The 20,860-nt window shown below is 40.6% G+C and overlaps 1 protein-coding gene across 6 annotated transcripts in view; it reads right to left on the bottom strand.

Annotated features, from left to right (window-relative positions):
* LOC105201464 (cadherin-99C) overlaps positions 1-20,860 on the bottom strand; it is a 115,946-nt gene that overhangs the window by 12,013 nt on the left and 83,073 nt on the right. For 2 of the 6 annotated variants that reach the window (XM_011169484.3, XM_039448041.1), the window contains exons 3-7: positions 19,657-19,722; positions 17,737-17,918; positions 15,372-15,494; positions 12,257-12,511; positions 127-276 (exon numbers count right to left, since the gene is read on the bottom strand). In XM_011169484.3, coding sequence (XP_011167786.2) covers positions 127-276; positions 12,257-12,511; positions 15,372-15,494; positions 17,737-17,918; positions 19,657-19,722 — 776 coding nt within the window. Of the gene's footprint in view, positions 1-126; positions 277-4,140; positions 9,437-12,256; positions 12,512-15,371; positions 15,495-17,736; positions 17,919-19,656; positions 19,723-20,860 lie in introns of those variants that run through there. The other 4 variants (XM_039448042.1, XM_039448043.1, XM_039448044.1 and 1 more) reach the window with 4 other exon arrangements.

Raw genomic sequence — 20,860 nt, 5'->3', positions numbered from 1 at the left:
TTAATACTATAAATTTAAATACAACAGCAGGGAAACGCCCACTTTAAACAATTCGCCAACGTATGTTAATATGTAGAATTGGAGCAGGCTTTTTTTTTCTTTTGTAAATTGACGCAATTTACATACCGATGCGGAGTATTCGGGATTGATGCAGGCGCCGTCCGAAAGCATACAGCCTTGATAGATAAAGGAGGGATCCTGGTCGTCATCGTCTCGTATGTTCACCGTCAACGTAGTCGTGGATGTGAATCTCTCGGAGACGTTCCTTGCCCGATCCTGTAACCAAACAATTTGCAACGTAAAGCGACGAAGTAAATGCAAATTGACTTTCTAAACAGCGTCGAAGATTTCAACTACAAAGTGAGGAATTTGCATTTTGTACCTTTCGCACGTGGACTTTGGAAAAATAATTATGTTGCCTGCGCAACACATTGGAGAAACGTGTTGAGCTATTTTAAAATATACTGATTTATTTATATAATATTATTTATAGAATATATAATATAATAATAATGTATTTATAATATTAAACCATTTTACTATATTTTATTATAAATATTTTATTATTATATTATTTTTTATTATAAATTTTTATATTACAAATTATTTATTTAAAAAACAATTTTCAAACCCGCAAAAAAAAAATTGAATAATACGAACAAAAACTGTGATGCAGGTATAGAATATTTATTTATAATAAATATTAAAAAGCGACAACTTTAGAAGAAAGCAATATAACGTTTCAATCATATTTGAGAGAGAGAATTATTTATTTTATTTCAATACATAATTGATAATTACAATTTATTTTATTATAATTATAGTAAAGAAATTATTTCATTTTTCTTGATTAATAAATAATAAAAAATTAATACTGCCTCACTATTATAATATTCTATTTTTGAGAAATCTTGCATACTTTCTACAGTTCATTGTTTTATTATTACTATCACATTCTGTCTCTATTTCTCTCTCTCTCTCTCCTCGTTTTTATCGATGAAAAAGTACAGGAAAATATTAATGAAAATATCTTCTTCCATTTCTATGAGCTCATGAATAAAAACTTGAATGACGCATGAAAGTCGACGGTGATAACGTGCTATTAATCTTGCAATTTTGACGCGTCACGATCATATTGACATTTTCAATAGTCGCCACGTGCACGAAAGGAACAAACATCCGTTTTTTATTTCTCATTCTCACACCACGACCCGATACCAGTTTTACCGTCCGTCGCCTCGGGAGAGGCATCGTCTCCTCTTCTCATCTTCCGTTCTCTTCAGTGACCCTATTTATGCAATAACGGGCCTGGACCACTTACGAGGCGCTCTAAATAAAGGCAACCCCGTTATCGTAACTTTCATTACGCCCAGAAAGATCGTAAGAAAGCTTCCGAAAGTACCACATAAAATATATACATCTTAGAATGCGTACTGCAACACATAGGTATACTACAAATTACGAAACGCAATTAAGTGCAAAAATGCATGCATTGCCTTCCGCGGCATGCAGCGAGCATCCCATAAATTTCATGTTTTAATAAAACCCCGCATTATTCACTGTTCCTTATTGAAGCGCGTTCAAAAATGCGTTCTACGACAAGATCGTACTTCAAAATTTCATCAAAACTAATTGTAAGCTTTCGTATGCGTAGAGGCAAGCATATACTACAAATTACGACGCGTATAAGCCCAAATATACATATTTCGACATATTACCAGTGTCAGTTTTCATACACGGTGCATCTTTAACATTTAACACGAGTTGACGGTTGACGTAAAGTTTCTATACGGTACACTTAGTGCGAACGTTAACTTTACATATGAATCATCGTATAGTCTATACATCCGGAGCATCGGCGCGGAACGCCATTCCTCGTGGCGGAGGCTTGCTAAAAGGAGCAGCGTTCACGGATCAGAAGTCGGTCATTTGTTCCACATAATATTCAAATGAGCCGCACCTGCTGCAGCACCGGGCGGCTTAATCCGAATCGAGAGGGAGAGAGGGAGGGGGGAAGGAGAGATCGATCGCGTCCTCGACTCGTGGAGATTCGCCGCGATTATGCGAGACCGTGGCCGATTTATCTCATGGCTCGCCGGAGAACGAGAGAGCCATGAGCGCGCGGGAAATAACTATTACCCTTGACCATGGTGCACGGCCGAGGCTATATCCCGTATGCCAATAGTAATAATGGGCGCACGGTGCCTCCATTTGCCTTTTTCATTTCGTCTCGCTTACGGGAACGGCCGCCCGCCGGGGATCGTTTAATGACATCGCGTTGCCGACCGGCCGGCCGGCGCGGCGAGCCGCAGCATCCAGAATTCAATCGCATTTTTTCTTCCACGTCCGATTCCTCGTACTCTATTCTATAGTTCGATCGCGCAATTTCGAACATGCACAAAATTGCAGCCGACAAGCGACGATGACGTACGTCTGTGCGATGAATAAGCGTCTCGGATGCGCTCGTAAGCCGACAGTTAGAATGTAGTTTCGGATTCTATTGCAAGTGGAATAAAGCCACGAGCCGTGCGATTCTGCTGAAATACAAATCTGAAAATAATTATGTTGAACTATTGAAAGATTTATATTGTGCGTTTAAGCTGGATGTAAAAATATTAAAACCTTTTGCAGCAGTGACATCAAGCTTGAATGTTTTGCGTAGTAATTTGATAGTTCAGCATAAAATTATTTTCTCATTTGCATCTAGCTAAAATTTTAGATACTACGGTAAAATTGTTCTTTCCGTGTGTATAACGTTTCGTATTAAATGCAGGCGCTGTCTCGAATTAGATTTTAACAAAAATCGTGACGAGGATGATAATCGAGGGAATCTTATTTTCGTGTTGAGTAATTCGTTGCATCCATAAAGGATAATGAAATCAGCACGCAGAATTGCATTGTAAGCGTGGCGACAACAGTGTCATAATTTTATAAAATTATTCATTCTTTGTGATGCTGCCTAGAGTTATCAAATGAAAATTCTATCATACTACACTGTAAAATGATTTTCTCAAAATTACCCACTATAATAGATGTAAAGTTACTAAATAGTTGTACATATCCACGTATTGCAAATTTGCAATATACAAGGGTAAGATTAATTTTGTAATTTGTAATTAATCAGATTGCAGAAGTAAATTTGCAACATGTATGGAAAGTTATAAGGTCAATACGTTTTGCAATTGTATTACGTATTACACATTTAAATATTGTTTCTCTATCACACATGTTATAAACAATAAAAGGACTACTTGCTGTGCCCGCACACAGTAATGCTAGGTGGGCAGAGTTTTCACACGTGCACAGTGAACGTTAATCGCATTATATTTCACAGCGATGTATGGAATATTGTTGTACTACGTAAAGTTACAAAAATTTAGATAAGTACATATAATATTTAAATATTCTATTACATACGTAATTTTCCGTATAAAATAAGATATATGTACTCAATAAAAGCAAATCTACATATTTTTGTGGAATTACATAATTTTTATAAAATTACACGATCTTTTTACATTGACTAATTGTGTAATTTTTACATCTATTATATGTAAATTTACTGAATTTTTTTCCAGTGTATGCATCGCAATTTAATATTATTTCATTTATCCGCTTCATTTTTTGTCAAGGCAATCAAATTGGCATCGTGAGCGTAGCATCTACGTAAAGTCATAATGCAGTGCAGCGCGGCAACAGTGTAATAACTTAATAGAATCGATTTCGAGAAGGAGTCGCTTAAAGTGACGGTTAACTGATCACTTACGAGAAGCTATGACCAGAGGCGGCTCTAAAACTAACGAGATCTACCAGGACGGAAAGTGCCTATTGTGCTCTGGCGTGAGACCTTCTATGCGTGTGAGATCTCGCGGCGGATCTTTCACAAAAAATCACTTGTTTCAATTTAGCCTAAGGAGAGCATTTATTGCGATCCATCGAGGTCCTCGCACTAATAAGGTTGAGATGTTCGCTCAGCTCGCCCTACGGCAGAGTCGCTGTTGGCTACGATCAACGTGCATATACTGGATAAAATTCTGATTAAAGTACAATTAAACTTTAAGTAACATATTGATCAGCAATGAGATCTAACTTTCAATCGTGAGACCTGAGCCAGTCTGTTTGCATTTTCGATTAACTCACCGTTGACAAATCACCACTGTCGTCACACAAACTCGGACTGACGCGAATCAATGCGACGATCAGGAGCGCTTTCATCGAATGGAGAAGCTCCATTGTCGGTCTTACGACGAGTCACGTTCTGTCGACGGTGCCACTCGAATCCGATCCCGTACGCGTCCTCCTCGCATCCTCATTTGGAGGCTCGTCCGACCAAAACGCCCGACCAAAACGCCCGGCGGATGCGAAAGACTTTTTCGGCAACGATCGGCAAGAAGAACGGTCCCAGGAATCTCAAGAATTAGTACGTAATGAAGTGCGGTGACCGTAAGGTGTGTCCCTCGCTCTATCGTCCCACACGTGCAACCAAGGTAATTCCTGCACCGATCGTTGCGCCGGGCCTGAATCTTTAGCCCGCGAGCCGTTAACCGCGCTCGTTACGTTACAACATTCCTCGTGAGGCCGTATAAATCATGAGTCTTTTAATCGGCTGGACGACATACCGCCTTCTCAACTCGCTCGTGTGCCTTAAACCGTACGAGTGTATCGTTAAACGGTCGTCGAGGATAACCGAGAAAAATTAGCGATCAAACGTTTTCAACGTTTTTTTTTTTGTAATGCTGCGACCGCTCGTGAAATTAAGCTATGAAAATTTCAGCGGGAAATATAAATTTTACGCAAACAAGACGTGATATATTTAAAGCACTGAGGACTTTTTTCCATAAATTTCATATGCGCGACGGTGGTCTCGGTTACAACCTTTACATTATTGATAAGCATACCACCGACATTTTCACGTCTTCGACGTTATTCTCCGTGTTATTTCAGAGCGTCTTTCATTATTGAGCGCTCTATAAACAGTTCGAATATCGAGCAGCGACGAGTCGCTTTAAAACCTCGTTGACGCGCGATGAAACGGGGATAGCAAATCCAATATTTCGTACCCAGCTATCGGCGAGAGATCGGGTTATCTCTATATATTTCAACGCGGTAACGCGGTTGGCGGGGGTGTTTTACGTAACGCCAGATCATTTACATCGGTATCGGAAACCAACGGCGCGGAATATTGCGTCATGGGATCTTCGTGTTCGCATCGACGAGTTTCGTCGACGTCGTCTATTCGCTCTCTATCCGGCCTATGTTCTCGCGCGGAATCGATCATGCGTGCGGATCATCGGGCTGCGAAATCGACGCCTCCAGGCTTTCCGGAAATGCCAGCTGCGCGCCGACCGCTCTTTTTTTCACCGATAAAATCGTCGCGGATTGCGCGAGATTAAGGTGCAAAATTTTCACAAGAAACTGGCGGACGTGTTCCGCGGTAAAGGAAATCGCTGCTTTCTTTTTTCATTTGCATTAACAGACAAATTGACATTCCATTCCGTTTGGCGAAAGAAACAGTGAAAAGGTTTTTGCAACGTATCTCTTTTGTAACGCAAGTACTATTGCCAAAATTTTACTTAAATCAAACAGGTATTACAATTAAAAAAAAAAAAGAAGAAATTTGATTCCATAGAAGACGAGTAAATTTTCGATCGTTTGAAAATTTCGTATTAACGTTTTTCAGCTTGAGAAAGTAAATGTAAGCAACTAGTAGACCGAGTCGTGCCGATATCCACGCGATATTGTCGCCGCCGAAGGCGGAAGCGTCCTATCTGTAATCAACGTTTCGCGACAGCGCTCTGCGCCACGAAGGATTACGTACGCGAGGCGTTCCGGAAGTTGACCCGTTCCCCCTCGCGCAAACAGCCGCTCATCACGGCTTCGGTATACGTAACAGGTACACAATTTTTCTTTTTCCTACCGCGCTTCTATTTATCCCGTTCAATCAACATTTCCCTCGAACGTGTATTTTCTCAACGACCTCAGAGTCTCGGCGTGCAATTTGTTACATCTTCTAAGACGGTCTTATATTTGATCCTGACAAGATTTATATTTTATCCTGATAAAATATAAATTCCGTTAACGCAAAAGTGATGGAATTAAAATATCGATCTTTCCTCATCGCGCTCGCGCGTTCACCGCTTATCTCCGCTGATCCCGGATTCAGTGACTCGAGAACTTTTCCACCCACGTCAGTGCCAACGCACTCGTGGTACGTCCCGGGGGAAGCGCCTCCTCGCAACCGCGTTTTAATACCGTTCGTTTGACAAACGTCCGTCTTTCTGCTCAAGGCTCGTCGTTAATCCTCCCGACGTAGACTTGGAGAAAGAATTCGCGTACAAGCGGACCGTTATCGTGCGTATGCGTACCGGCAGGTATTATTCCGCAACGTTGTAGCTCGTAGTGCTCGGAGCGCTGTAAAAGAAGCTTTCCAATGGCGTAACAACCGCTCGCGATACTGCTGCTTCGAGCGTATTAATTAAGCGTATTCTTTTCATCGCGTTCTATTTTCTATTTAATTACGATTACATGGTTCACAGCTCCGTGAACGAGAGAGAGGAACTTTCTTCACGCGAAATAACATGACGCGCTCTTGACATTGAAAATTTCATAACAAACGCGTCGGTTTTCGCTTGTACCTTTCTCACGAAACAAAATTCATGATTTATTGTCACAATATACTCGAGAGAGGGAGAGAGAGAGAGAGAGGGATCGGCTCGCACCTCACGATCGGACAGTTCTATCGGCCGTCGGGCTTTCGCGCTGACACGGCGCGAAGACGATTGAATTCCGCGATGCACACGCACGGCGAAACGGACAACACCACTGACGTTCCGCTATCTCCATACATCATACGTCCGATCGGTCAATGCGATCATGCTATTTTCCGTATCGCGATCACCCGCGACGGAAGGATTCGCCGCGGCGCGTTACACGCTGGATCGGCCACGTCGGCTGAAATCGAAAATTCACTTGTGCCTACGTTACACGTCCCGAAGCCGAACGGTGACTAATGCCGGCGAGTCCGTAGTTCTCCTACCTCGCGTATCTAGGCTCGCGTGCAGCATGCACCGATGCATATAAGTCCCGTCCGCGTGTCCACTGCCCACCTTGCCAGTTTTCCCGGCGGTTACCTACCTTGGCGGCAAGCAATTTTCTTTGTTCGCCGGGCCCACGGCCGGCGGTGACCACGTTTACGCAAAACTATGCCACACGCATAGATAAAATGGAAAATAATTAGGGACAGTCGTGGAAGAGGCATTAGCACACGTTGATTGGCGCGAAAGAAAATCGAGAGACTTGTCGGTGACGCGTGTTCCACTTCAAGCTTCTATTACTTCTCGACTTTATTATTCTTCTTTACAGAGTGTATTGCGTAATGTTTAACTTAATTGGAATATTACGCAATTATTTAATATCAAAAGCCGTCTCTTATCTTTGTCATTATCATCATAATTTTTATTACCTTGCACGTGATGGCAACATTCATTGACCCACAATTGGATTAAACATTTTAAATACCGCCGTAAACATCCGAGTCAAAATTCAGTACTAAAAGTATTAATCACGCTATAAACCAATGTAATAAATTCTTTTAAAAAAGATCGTTGATTACGGAGTGAGTTTGAGGAGCCCGCAATTATCGTTGCGCCGGCACGATTCCAATCAAAATATACGATGACCGGCAACCATAACTCCCATGGCAGTCCAAACCGCTTCGTGCGTTAACGTGAGTAACGAAATGTACGATTGCCCGAGATAAATGAAAACGCACGGGAAAATGCCACGTCCGTCCGTCGCGACCGATGCAAACTCACGTTCTTTTTCTTTGTTTTTTTTTTATCCGACAGCGGACTTTTGTGTCGTACATACGTCAGACATGACTTATCGAACTGCCTCGCTTTGTAGTGAATAGGCGCTCTCTCCGTGGAGAACAATTCTTAATACGACCGCCGAGCGTGGCAGTAATCACGGCGCGACAAGTACCGTCATAAGTATAAACAGAATGGGGCGCTCAATTGTACAGTTACAAAGTTATTGTCCCGCCATACGCATGTACGGGTCGCGGTGGATTTGACATTTCATACTACTTCCTGATTATATTATCATATACCCCCGGAGCGCGCCGCACGTAGGTAGCATGTTACGTTACGTCGCGCACTACGACGATTCGTCACGGCAATCGAACAATCTTGCGCCGCGGTTGCGTAGGTGTCTGGTGAATACGCGATATCCGCTAATGAGCATCTTACTTTCACTCACGCGAGACGGGATTACGCGCGGTCCATTAACGGTTGCGTTAACGATCGTATTCGCGACTGCCTATAGATCGTACCGATCGAAATGGCTCTTGCATCGCCCGCTTGGAATTTTTTCCCGCATTCTGCATCAGTGAACGGCAAACGAAACGATTCGCGGAGCCAAGCTCTACTTTCCGTGTGACTCGCGTAATTGTTGTTATTGAAAATGAAATTAAATAACTAGAATTAACATTATATAAATTTTAACAAGAACTTTATGGGAAATTGTTTTCTCTCTTGTTATATAAGTACATACTCACAAAGTTTGAAACAGTTATCATCTGACCTTTTTATAGGAAAAGTTTACCGATCCCCGCTCTGGACTCACAGTTCTATCTTGGCTTATAACTTTAAAATTCGCTACACGGCCAGTACGAGTTTCTACTAAAATTTTTTCTGAAATGAAATAAGTTTACTTTAATCTTCGCATCATCTTTCTATTTAACAATGCAAATGAATAAAGAAACCGCTAAATTTATATTAGAGGATACCGCGTTGGCTTGACCTACATATCTGATGAGTATGGACGTTTAAAAATGAGTCAAGTCACGTTGCGAGACGGGCACGCTGTGATTTATGATTCTCGCCAGCGGAAAGTCCGGATTACGGTGCATACACCGATAAGTGTTGCGATAGCGATCGCTTTCGTGATCCGGATACGAGAAGCGCAATTTGCGAGTTCTAATCCGGTAGTAGCGGTCCGCGTGTACCTTTGCGAACCGAACAATGTTAGGTTCGGCAGGGGCGATATGCAAATAGCTACAAGCAACGGCAATCGGTGGCCTTTAATCTGGCGGACCCGAACGGTTAATGCCTTACGGTACCGGCGAGCGATACCGGCACACGCGTGTATCAGACGGAAAGATTGTGTTATTCCGCGCACCAGTGTTACCGTTACATGAGATCCTTTCCCTATTTCTCGCTGTTGTATTCGATGAATTTGCCCTGACTGCGAGATTGCGCGAAAACTTTGCGTCGGAAATATCACAACTTCTCTTGCATCATAGTCGAGTTGTTATCTGCAAACTATCTTTACTCTAGTTGGCTTGAATCGCCAGTATGGCCATTGAACAGTTACTATGTAAAATATAAGGTACGTATCTGAAGGTATCTTTTTTCTTACGTTTGTTTTTTTTTATTATCTGTGAATTTTTCAATTGATTTAAATGAAATTTTTATCTACATTTTTTTAAATAAAAAAATAAGGTGCGGTTATTTATTCGATTTACCTTTCAATTTTAAAAAAATTATGTCTATCGCGATTTTTGTTTCGGTATCTCTGCTAAAGGATTAATTTAAAATTGGCGGAGAAGCTCGTAGACGCAAAAAGGAGTGACAAAACTTGAAACAGCTCGTAGAGCTTCATAAGCCGCAGATTTTCCTTGTTTATCTGCAATATTCGTGGAGCTTTATGCACATTTGAAATACCTCTACGCAGTACGCTTCTAAATACGCGATTGATAGGAGTAATTAATTATTCAGACGTGGATTATCTAAGCCGGGCGCGTAACTGTAATTAACGACTTGTCTGTCGTGCGCTGTTTGCGCACTTGCGCAAAACCGCAGAATCGATTAGTAGCATTAAAATCATTAGACGTGAAAAAGGTCGAACACGCATCTACCTGGCCAGCGTGGTGCCGTTGCCGTCGGGTTGTAATACCGTTTAGCGAATGCACGCCTGCAGGTCTGTACGTATATCAATTTCTAATCTGCGACAGAGCACGCGGGACGTGTTTCGTACGAGGATCGTGTGCACGTAACGAAGCGTGCACGTTGCACGCGCGCGTTCATCGCGCCACGCATATAATTATGCACGCGCGCTCGCGCGCGAATGCTGGAGTCCTCTCGGAATTATTGCGGTACATTCGCGTGTGAATTACCGCTGTGAGATATTCTCCAGCGGATAATACAAATGAAGGAATTCAGAAATATTGCTTTAATGTATGTCGCTTCCCATACGTAGCATTCATCGACCTTGTTTCTCGGGCAGCAAATAGGCAATCGGGATAGCTGAAATTGTACTGCGTACATATCGCATCGCGATAATCTCAATGAAATAAATTCACGTACATATGTAACCTTTGTATATTTTTTTAATCTTTTAGTCGATCCCAAACGAAATTCATATTTACGGAATTAATTCAAAATGTGTATATACATGCATACACTTTTAATATTATAACGATTATTTTAAAAAGGTATAAAAAAATATGCACGCGTAAGTACAAATTTTTTATATTTTTTTTCCAAGAAAAAAAAACGCATATTACGGTTTTCTAAAATAACATATCTTTAAATTATTTTGTGCTTTTTTGGACAACATTTTGTACATTACTTAAGATAAACACGAAAAGATAAAAAAAAGGGACGGGACAAAAAAGGAATTCGTGTGAAGATAAAAAAAGAACTTGCGAAATGCGCGTCCCGATTACGTTTTGGATTGAGAGGACCCTCGAGGTTCAGACTAATAGCACTCAAGGGAACAAGAAGTCGTGTGAAGAAGAAGCGCGATATGCTAATGTAAATATGGTTTTCCGTCACGCGGATAGTCACCGTTGTGACTCATCGGTCAGTCCCTCGTGCTGTCCTCATCCCTCGACCCACACGACCTGACCATTGACCATCCCACATCCTTTCGTTGATTCACCTCGTACCATCCGCGGCGTATTAAATTAAGGAAACACGCGCATTTATAATCGATTAACTTACACCAGCACGCGACCGTGTCTGTCGATCGCAATCGCGACACGAGGAACAAGATGCAAAACGGTTGATGCAAAATCGATGCTCTCGCGAACTTTGTGATTTAATGACGGCGTTAAAAATGCTCCAGATCGTCGATGTAGAGCGCTTATTATATCCGCATGTTGGTTGTGCACGTACGATCGAATAAAAAGCAGCACGTCGAGAATCGCTCGCAACAGGTGTATAAACGTTACGTAAATACCAATGACACATACGATATATATGTACAATACATTAAAGTTCTTGGACAATACCAAGGAGCTCTGTCTTGTTTACGGATCAATTTGCAATAGAAATATTTCTCTCTCTCTCTCTCTCTCTCTCTCTCTCTCTCTCTCTCTTTTAAGAAAGAATTATTTAAGCATTGCAAGATCTCTTGTTACATGCAAGAGTTCTTTGTAAAGTAAAAAAAAAATTTTGTAACAATGGTAATGCGCGTGCAATTTCGTTGCCAAAACAAAAACCGCATTAAGAACGCTGTTATTTAGGTAGACTTATTTTCATCACATTTTCTTATTTCCTCGTGGAAAATTATTACGCTCGTTACGCCAACGTCTGTCAAACCGAACCTGATCTATCTTGAAAGACGACACAATAATTTACTAGAAATGCACATCGTTAAGTGATTACCGTTAGTTCCTCGTTATTCGTGCTTATAAGAATTTTCCACTGTTGTCGTACGGGTTTACAGTTCGATGTCGCGTAGCGCAATCGCGGCGTATCGTTGACCAAGCTCATTATGCTTGATTATCATACTCGACCGATATGTATTGCACTGGTATACGTGCTACATGGCCAACAGTTTACTAGATTCACACAATTTTACGTAAAACATTGGATTGACAAATTAGAAAGCTTTTTGAAAAATTGAACAATTTTTTTGCTCTTGTAGAGAGACAAGATGTTTAAAAAAGCTAAATTATAATCATAACTAATTTCAAATAAATTACGATACTATTTCTACGTAAACCTTTTTAAGTCCAAGACAGTCTTACAATAATTTTTGTTTTTTTTTTAATCGCATTAGACGATATTCTCATTTAGAAAGCTACTTACTTTACTTTCGCGTCCTTAGAACCGTCGCGTTAATTAAGTTTCACTAGATCTATGTCTTTATTTCAACGCCTACGTCAACATCACCGATCCACTTGAACTCACTCGCAATTCCGACAGCCACGATCAATTAACGTGATTAGCCCAAGGTCGAAACTCACCGATGCCAGGATGGTGACGAGATAACGTTGAGTCCTCTCGTAGTCGAGCGTTCGATTGACCGTGACCTGTCCCTGGTGCGGCAGGTTGATGCTGAAGTAGCCGTATCCGTCGACAGTTGTGATTCTATTGCGACCAACACCCTCGATCCTGCTGCCGTCACCGGGTGCGATCGAGTACTCGACGATGCCATTGACACCGGCGTCGGCGTCGATCGCGTCGACATTCTTGAAGATCGTCGAACCGACCGGAGTGAGCTGCGAACGAAACGAACAGGTGGAAATTATTTTCGATATAATAATTTACCCACGTCCTTCGCCAAAGAGGAAATGCGTGCTGAAAATTGTGGCTTTTCTTCCGCGCCTCCAGCTGCGATGAGAAATCGCAGAACGATATATATTCCGTCGCGGTTCTCGTGGCGGAGAATCGAGCGGGATTAAATTTATGCGACGCGCTTTACGTGGTTTCAGGGGGATGCTAGTTAATTGAAGGCCGGCAGGGTCAGACGCGAGCACGGTCGTCGGGATTAATAATTCGACCAGAAACACGCCGCCGCGCCGCGCCGCGCCGAGTCGGTACAGGCCAAGCAGGTTGTCCGCGCGCGGATGCGTGCGTGCGCGAGAGGATCCACATGGAGTACATAGAGGGTACGAGACCTCGTTGGGGATTACGCGAAAATAATTCAACGGCTTTTTGCGCCGGCGAAAGCCGCGCACGTCTCCGATTAATCCGTGGAGATAAGTCGACGACTACCGTGCGGCGCGACCGGAACATATATTCTCGTTCACGGCGCGCGCGATCAGCTCCTCCTGCTCGCCTAGCGCCGATATTCGCTGCACCTTTGCTTATCTAACGGGATCAGGGACCTCCTTCGAAATACTGAACTTGAGCCGTTTCAAAGTGGAGCTCCGTACGGCAGAAATTGCCTGCGGGTAACGGCTACGTAAATTAATTACAGGGAAATAACTACTTTGCTGAAGTATCTAGAAATTTAGCTAGATTTCACTATCAAAAAAATTATGAAGGTGATTCAAGCAGTACTGCGAAAAGTTTAGACGCTCTAGCAATCAATTTGAGTGTTCTACATAATTATTTTGATAGTCGAAGAAAATTATCTCCAGATCGGTATCTGTAGTCAAATTTTTAGCATATTGAGCAATATTGCAAAAAACATTGCTCATAATTTTGATATTCTAACAATCAGCTTCTTACAAATATATTTCGATAGTCCAAGAAAATTACTTTCAGATCAGTATTTAAGTAAATTTTTAGGTGCTTTAATAAAATTGTTCTTTCCGTGTAAAGATGAAAACTTTTTCTTATAATACATAATTTCAAAAATTAAAAACCTTGACTTCAACTGCAGTAAACATAACGTAAGAAACACATAAGCGTAACGACGACAGTTAACGGCATATATTCACGTAGTACTGTAAAGACGCGGTTTTAATTAGCAAGTCTTCAAGATTAAAAATGAGCCAGGCATAATGACGTTCCCACGGAAACAATTCAAGCAAAACAATCCTGGTCGTTAGCCACGTCTACGATGGAAAGGAAGTCGTCGTCCCTCATTTATTTAGCAACGTAGCTAATTTCCACGAGCTTTTTTGATGGCGTTAAACGAGCGCTGGTAAAAAAGTGAAGGTGGACCGTTTCCGGCGTTTGCAATCATTTTGTTATCCCGTGAGCGATTATCGCCGCTTATTCTCGCGTGTTCTCGCGACAATACCGGTTGCCCGAACTCACTCTGCGGATTAATTAGCTCGAGAGCGCGAGCCGACGAACTCGATCTTGATCTTCCACGAGCAACTCCCGCGATCCCGCAATTATGCACGGCAGGTGGGTCAAAGGTTGCACTCTCGCCGAGTATATATTTCAGCTTCCACGCTAAGAACTAATACAAAAGCTCCGTTAATTAGACGATAATTCGGAACCAGTCGGGATTATCCTTGCGTAATTGTCTCAGCGCATCATATAAATTCTGAATAAACAACTTATACTCCATTTAACTGAATGAAAAGAAGATCGAGATTGAGAATCGAAAGTCTACACGAAGATATAATTTTTAGAAAGAACTTGGCACGACTTATTCTCCTCGCGTTCGATTATCCTTTTAGATTTATTCAATATGCCAGTCGAAATGCCTCCGGCACAACACGCGCGTCATTCCCGGATCGCAGATGCAAAAGAGAGAAAATATTGTCGCGGCGTTCGATGCTCTGAGGACCATCAACGACCATCGATGTTCCCGCCGCGCTGCGTTCTCCAATAATTCTCGTCCACTTAGCGACGTGACGAATCTACTTTCTTCGAAGACGCGCGCTGACTCGACGATAGAGCGGGATAATAGAGCATCCCACACTCGCGTCGATGACTCGCATTCGGCACACTTTTAATTTCCGTAAAAATTCCGTCACGCTCGTGGAAAACGTCCGGCTCGACGAAAGTCGCAACATTGGCGACGCATCGCGCGATCGCGAGGGAACCGACCGACGATCGTGATGCGTGGAGAAAACGATCATTGTCGACAGCGCGGTTCTAAACTTCCAGCGTCGCGAACGCTATTATTTTTCGACGCAGTCCCATGGTACTCCCAACAGCAATGTTCGTCCGTATTTCCTGCATCGTTCTACTCAATTAACGCTCATCCCGCCGGAATATAATTATCGAACTTTCGCATACAGCGTTAACTGCATAGCCTCTTATCCGTCCATCATATTTAGACGCATAATTATACAACACGCAGCCCATTATAAGTATAAATTTCTAGCTGCGCGTGCATACCGTACAACGTAGCGCGACTCATTATAGGTATAAATTTACTCCAGCACCGGCGCATACCGTGAATTACCGTGTTATGCTCGCATTTTCACGCTTGATGTTCTATTATTTTCTTAATACAAAACGCATTTTCCACCCACTCCGGCCCCGCGGCCTCATCCGTTTTATTGCAACGTGAGGAACGCGGTGTCGACAGAAGAACTATTGATTGAAGCTAATTACGCAACTCGGGAGATGAGCAAGCGGTTTTTACGGTTGCGCAAGTATACTCGATTACGAGATGAAAATGGAAACTCAACCTTCCTTTACGGGAAAGAAGGTGCTTTAGACTCTTACCTCCGGCACAGTGGTTTCATACGGCGTGTTAATGAATTTCGGCGCGTTATCGTTGATGTCGGACACTCTCACGATCACCGGGATCGTTCGCTTCTTGTTGGTCGACTTCACCGTGCAGCTCAACTGAAAAACGAATGAGTATTCATGTCGGAGAGCGAACATAAAAATTTGACTACATCTTAGCCGCTACTTAACACTAAACGCCCCTAAGTATCACTAAAGTTTCATAAAAGGGACTTTAATAGAATATGTTAAAGAATTTAAGAGACATTAATAAATATAAAAATGTGGCTGCGATAAAATATGGTAAAACGATCAATGACTACATCAAATTTCTGTACAAATTGCAAACTAGGTAATCTGTTTTATTAAACGTCGATTTTTGATTAAGAGCGGTACGATGTAAAAATAAATTTCTGAAGCGATTAAGTGAAGCAATAATTAATTAGTTTTGCTCAGATTGCTTTATTTCGATCAATTTAATTACTATTCACATAGGTTTCTATAAATCAATCGAAATGCGCTTCGCATTTCAGTTTCAATTGAACTTATCTCTATCTGCACTTCTCGGTCTCATTAGATCTTATCCATTCGTTTGATCAGCACGGGCTCTTGAAATGTTCGATGCGGTACTCTAGACCTTTCACATTCCTCACACGATAGTGTCATAAGGTACAATGTGCATGCACAGAGTTTCGCGGATGCCGAACGAGTCGACGTAGAGAATGGCGAATCGCAAGCGCAATGATCAGCGAGCAAATTAATTTTGTTCAATTTATATGTATATAAGGAATATTTAAACTAGCAGGTATTTAAAAAAATATTAATAATTTAATGCAAGAGTTTATTTTAAAAAGAAATTAACTACTCCTTAAACAAAAAAATGTCTTCCTGTACGTACGTAATGATTAGGTATAAGAAAAAATGTTCCGTAAAAATTAACTTAGTTTTTAGCGAGAGAGAAAGAGTTTTATCATACTTTCTATTTGAAAACTGTACTAATGACCGTGCGGTTTGACAGCTGATGCAGAAAGCCGTTGTGGATTTTGTAACTTCCTTCAAGGATTCTTGACAAGCTGCCAGCTTCCGCTTTTGCAGTGAGTTTGCAGCTCGTGTTAACAGCGAAGAAAATAATAAAACATTTTACAGGCGGACAAGAGATCCTCTTCCGAGAAGCGGAGGAAGTTTTTTGCGTGGAAATAGCAACTGCCACCGTCTTAAAAGCGCCAGACACTCGCGTGAGGTGAATTAGACGTTTAGACGTTTAATGGGCAGTACGTGAAAGAAAAATTCACTTGAAAGGAACCGAACAATACGATTTTTTTTTTTATTGCACCCGTAAAGATTATAACTCAAGAAATATTGACATCTCGGCAGTGAAAGCTATTATTCACTTGTCTTCTAATATTTGTAATTGAGTTGAGAGATGATGATGATGATGATGATGATGATGATATATTTTGATCTATAAATTGCTTCTATCTCTGTATTATTTTTATCTTTGTTATTACATATTATTCCTTGTTATGTGTATTATCATTTGGAAATCTCCATAATAGGAGCACTCCATTTATGCAATACATTAATCTACATTTTTTCGCGATATGCAATCGACAATATCGAGGACGGTGAAAATTCCGATCAAGCAAAGACGAGTAGAGAAACGAAGGCTTTCGTCAAGTTTTCGCAAAGGACAATAATCGGAGAGCGCAAATCAGACTGAAGTTTCCACGCGTGACGAGTTTCTCTCGGCACATCTTCGTTATTTATTGTCGGAACTCCCGTTGCTAGCGATTTTCAATGTGGCAATTTGTCTCGCGGTGGTCCCCCGGGTGACTTTATCGGTAGAAAGCGGTTAAATGATATTCTACAGTTCACGTTGTGTCGATGCGTCGCTCGTAAACTTTCTCGGATAGATGCATAAGGAAGAAGATATGCGCGTGGACTGATAGTCGCACGCGCTGTAAACCTCTGTCTATTTGAACTTCCTGCATTCTAACAATTTTTTAGATGCAAATTCAGCAGTCGCGAAACAATGGCTTAACTTCAGGGGGATTAACGTCACAATAAATCGTCTTGTACGCATCTATAAATTACTGTGATGCAATTATAAATGTGAGAAAGCGCATTAAACCTGAACCACCACGAGTGATCTCAGTCTTCGAGGATTGGAGCGTAAGAAAATATAATATATGCATGGAGAAAATGTAACATTCCCGTTAGAATAATGCGTGCAACAATTTTTTAATGTACATCTGCTCCACTTTCGAGCCTTACGAAACCGCAACGTCTATTACGGCGAATATTTTTCCACAGCTTAAATGAATCAGGTTCCGCAATCTTGCGAGAGATTAAGATCTCCTACCTGGAAAACTACATGCGAGAGATTTTCGTTGTCTCTGTCCAGTGGCTCGAGAAGCTGCAGCTTCTTGCCGTTCAGTTTGAAAAGAGGGATCTTCCTTCCAGGGAAGATAAGCTCCAGCACAGTCTCGTTGTAGGGATCACCGGACACCGGAAGCTCTTCCGGCACGGTCTTCTGATCGATCGCTGAAAAAGGATAGACGGCGTTAGCCGATTACCATCGTGCACATCGATTTATCTTACATCTGGGACAGCGTAAATGGAATTTTCAATAAACTGGAAATATACGAAAACTCCGGCGCGGCAATATATTCTTGGTCGTTTGAGACATCAAGCGAACAATAATACGTTGTATTAATAGTTGCAATCTTTAAATTTTACCTACTAACGAAATAAAATTATTAAAAAAAGAGCGAAAATAAAAATTTTTAATTGACGGATCTTATCGAAAGACACAAAAGAGGTTACTAATAAATCAGAGTCATGAGAGATAATGATGAATAGCCTTTTCAAGGAAATTGTTTTATTACTTGTATACTGCAACTTCCCTCTCTCGAGTAAAGATCAACCTTATCTTCATTTTCTTTAATGAATGCTATCTTGGCGGACCAATGTCGATCTCAGGCAGTATCTCATTAATAAAAGCCAATACAATTTAATTGCAATGTATTGACTGTTCCACTTCTTGAATATTCTTTTTCTCTAATTTTCGTCATCATTTTCTATCGTTGTAATTACATTTCTTTGACGAAACTAATTAAGCTTTCTATTACTACATTAGACATCGTCTCTTGAATCAAATTTAACACATTGCTTTTATAACTTCGAATCTCAAGATTTTCCTGCTAAATTAAACTCGCTTTCACAAATCTTAATTTTAATATGTTGTAAGAGTTTCCCCGTTCTATTTTTATTTACGCATACAAAAACGTAAAGAGCGACAGAAATGCTGGCTGCATTAGCTTTTAAAGAACAGTTTAAATTAACTGATATGAATGTAATAAATCCAGGTAACAGATGGAGATTGAATTCAATTCATCTTTATCCTTTCTAATCTTTTTTCACGGAATGACAATCATTTCAAGATTTAATGCATTATGCGGAGACAGAGTGATTTTATTATTCATTCACTCAGAGTACAATAACGAAGCCATTTCTTCGTCAAAATAAAGTCACCGTTGACAAAGTCATCGTGCATTATGTATACGCCGGAGTTCGGAGAAAGCGAGTGAAATAGTCGTTCAGATCTTCAGAACGCGCAAGATAATTTTCTTGAAAATACCGGGAACTGACGCGTTGATTCGACTCGATTTCAATAGTTATCAGTCAGTTCGATCGATCCGCTAAAACGTAATTTTCGCGTAATAAGATGCTGGAATTGTGACACGATCTGAAAATCGAATCCGGGCGATTCGGGGAATAATCTATTTGCGAAACTCGAGAACTTGCCTTATCGAAACGTATTTAGCACAACCAGTGCGATGTGGACCAAATCTGAAGTTGAATGAGACCGCGGCGAGCGAGGCTCGCAATGTGGAAAATTGTAACGATTCAGATAGAAGAGAATAATAGACGCTCAAGTGTAGAAATCAGCACAAAACTTTTCCCGTGATAAAAAAGATACATGTATGTTTCATTATGTTATAGAACAAGCGCTGATATAAAAAAGTTGAAAGAGTTATTGAATAACTGAATAAAACAATAAAATAATAATAGGAAGACGCAAAAAATTGTGAGACCGGAGAAATATTTATGAACTATATATATATATATATATATTTGACATGGCTTTTATTTATGAGTTGCAAGTTATTAAATTCGCACATTTTTCTAAAAATCAATGCTTTCATAGGAGGTCGTATAGAATTAATTAATGTTAATATTTAGTGCATGATACATTTAAATAATTGAACATCACACTCACCATCTCCTCTGCTCTCTTCGATATCGAGGATAATATTCGATTGTCCCCCTTCCACCTCGCACAAACCTGAAATATACAAGGATTATAGAGAGATTAATATTAGATTTATTTAGCTTATTCATATTATGTGCAATGCTTAATTAAACTGCGAGCTGTCAACTATTATGTTATTCATTTTATATTTGTCATAACAAAATTATAATTAATTAACTTCAATTTAATTAAGCTCGATAAAAAACGACAGCACTGCAATTTCATGCAAAATTATAATTCTCGTGTAAAAAGTATATAATGTTATTTTCATCGAAAGTCTTTCAAAGCTTCCACTGTAATTACTGCTTATCAATATTCTTTGTTACAATTCGCGTGAGATACTAAGATTTTACTTTACGACTCAACGAGAGATTTATATTGTGGTTACAATATAAATAAAAAGTGTGTGTATAGAGACTGAAACACAGTGACCTAATAACTGTTCAAAGATAATAATGACTCCAATGACATCTGTTACTTATAATAACGTGCGTAATTATTTGTATAGTAAATATATGAACCGTTTTTCACGTTGTCGGACTTTGAAACATTTATAGTTCATTCAACTATTAAGGGCAATCAATCGAGTAATAAAGCGAACCGTTACGACTATATTTCTGCGATAGGAATGCTATATCGCATTTCCCGTGGCGTGTACGAATCGAGTGCTCTAATTTCGTTTGCGTGCTGGTAAAACTGAGCGATAAAAAGGCGTGAAGTAATTGATTGCCGCTCGTACAATGAACAGTTTCACTGAACTACGTTTGCAGGTGCAAATAGATTCTTGTTTTTAATTTTTTTTTCTCGATAAATTTTAATCACAAGAAATTTTAATGCGACGTTTAATTTAACGAGACATATTTAACGTTAAAAAATAAAAAGCGTAAAAAAGGAAAGACGTACAATTAAATTTTAAATTAAGCACTGGAATCGCTCTCCGCGACTTTTCTTGAAAATTTCGCAGTCCTTACTCGCAGATGAAATCACTTTTCATCCGCATGACTGCAATTATAACACCCTATCGAGATCAGTACGCAACTAATGCGTAATTTCCGCGTATCATTAATTCTCAGAACTCACCAACACGTTCTCTCTCTCTTTCTCTCTCTCTCTCAAACAGGTGCGAGAAATCCGCGTGCCCGGAAACGTGACGCGCAAAATGTTCGCGTCA

The sequence above is a fragment of the Solenopsis invicta genome, chromosome 4, assembly GCF_016802725.1.
Source record: "Solenopsis invicta isolate M01_SB chromosome 4, UNIL_Sinv_3.0, whole genome shotgun sequence".
Classification (NCBI taxonomy): domain Eukaryota; kingdom Metazoa; phylum Arthropoda; class Insecta; order Hymenoptera; family Formicidae; genus Solenopsis; species Solenopsis invicta.
This window is presented reverse-complemented; position numbering and strand designations above follow the sequence as displayed.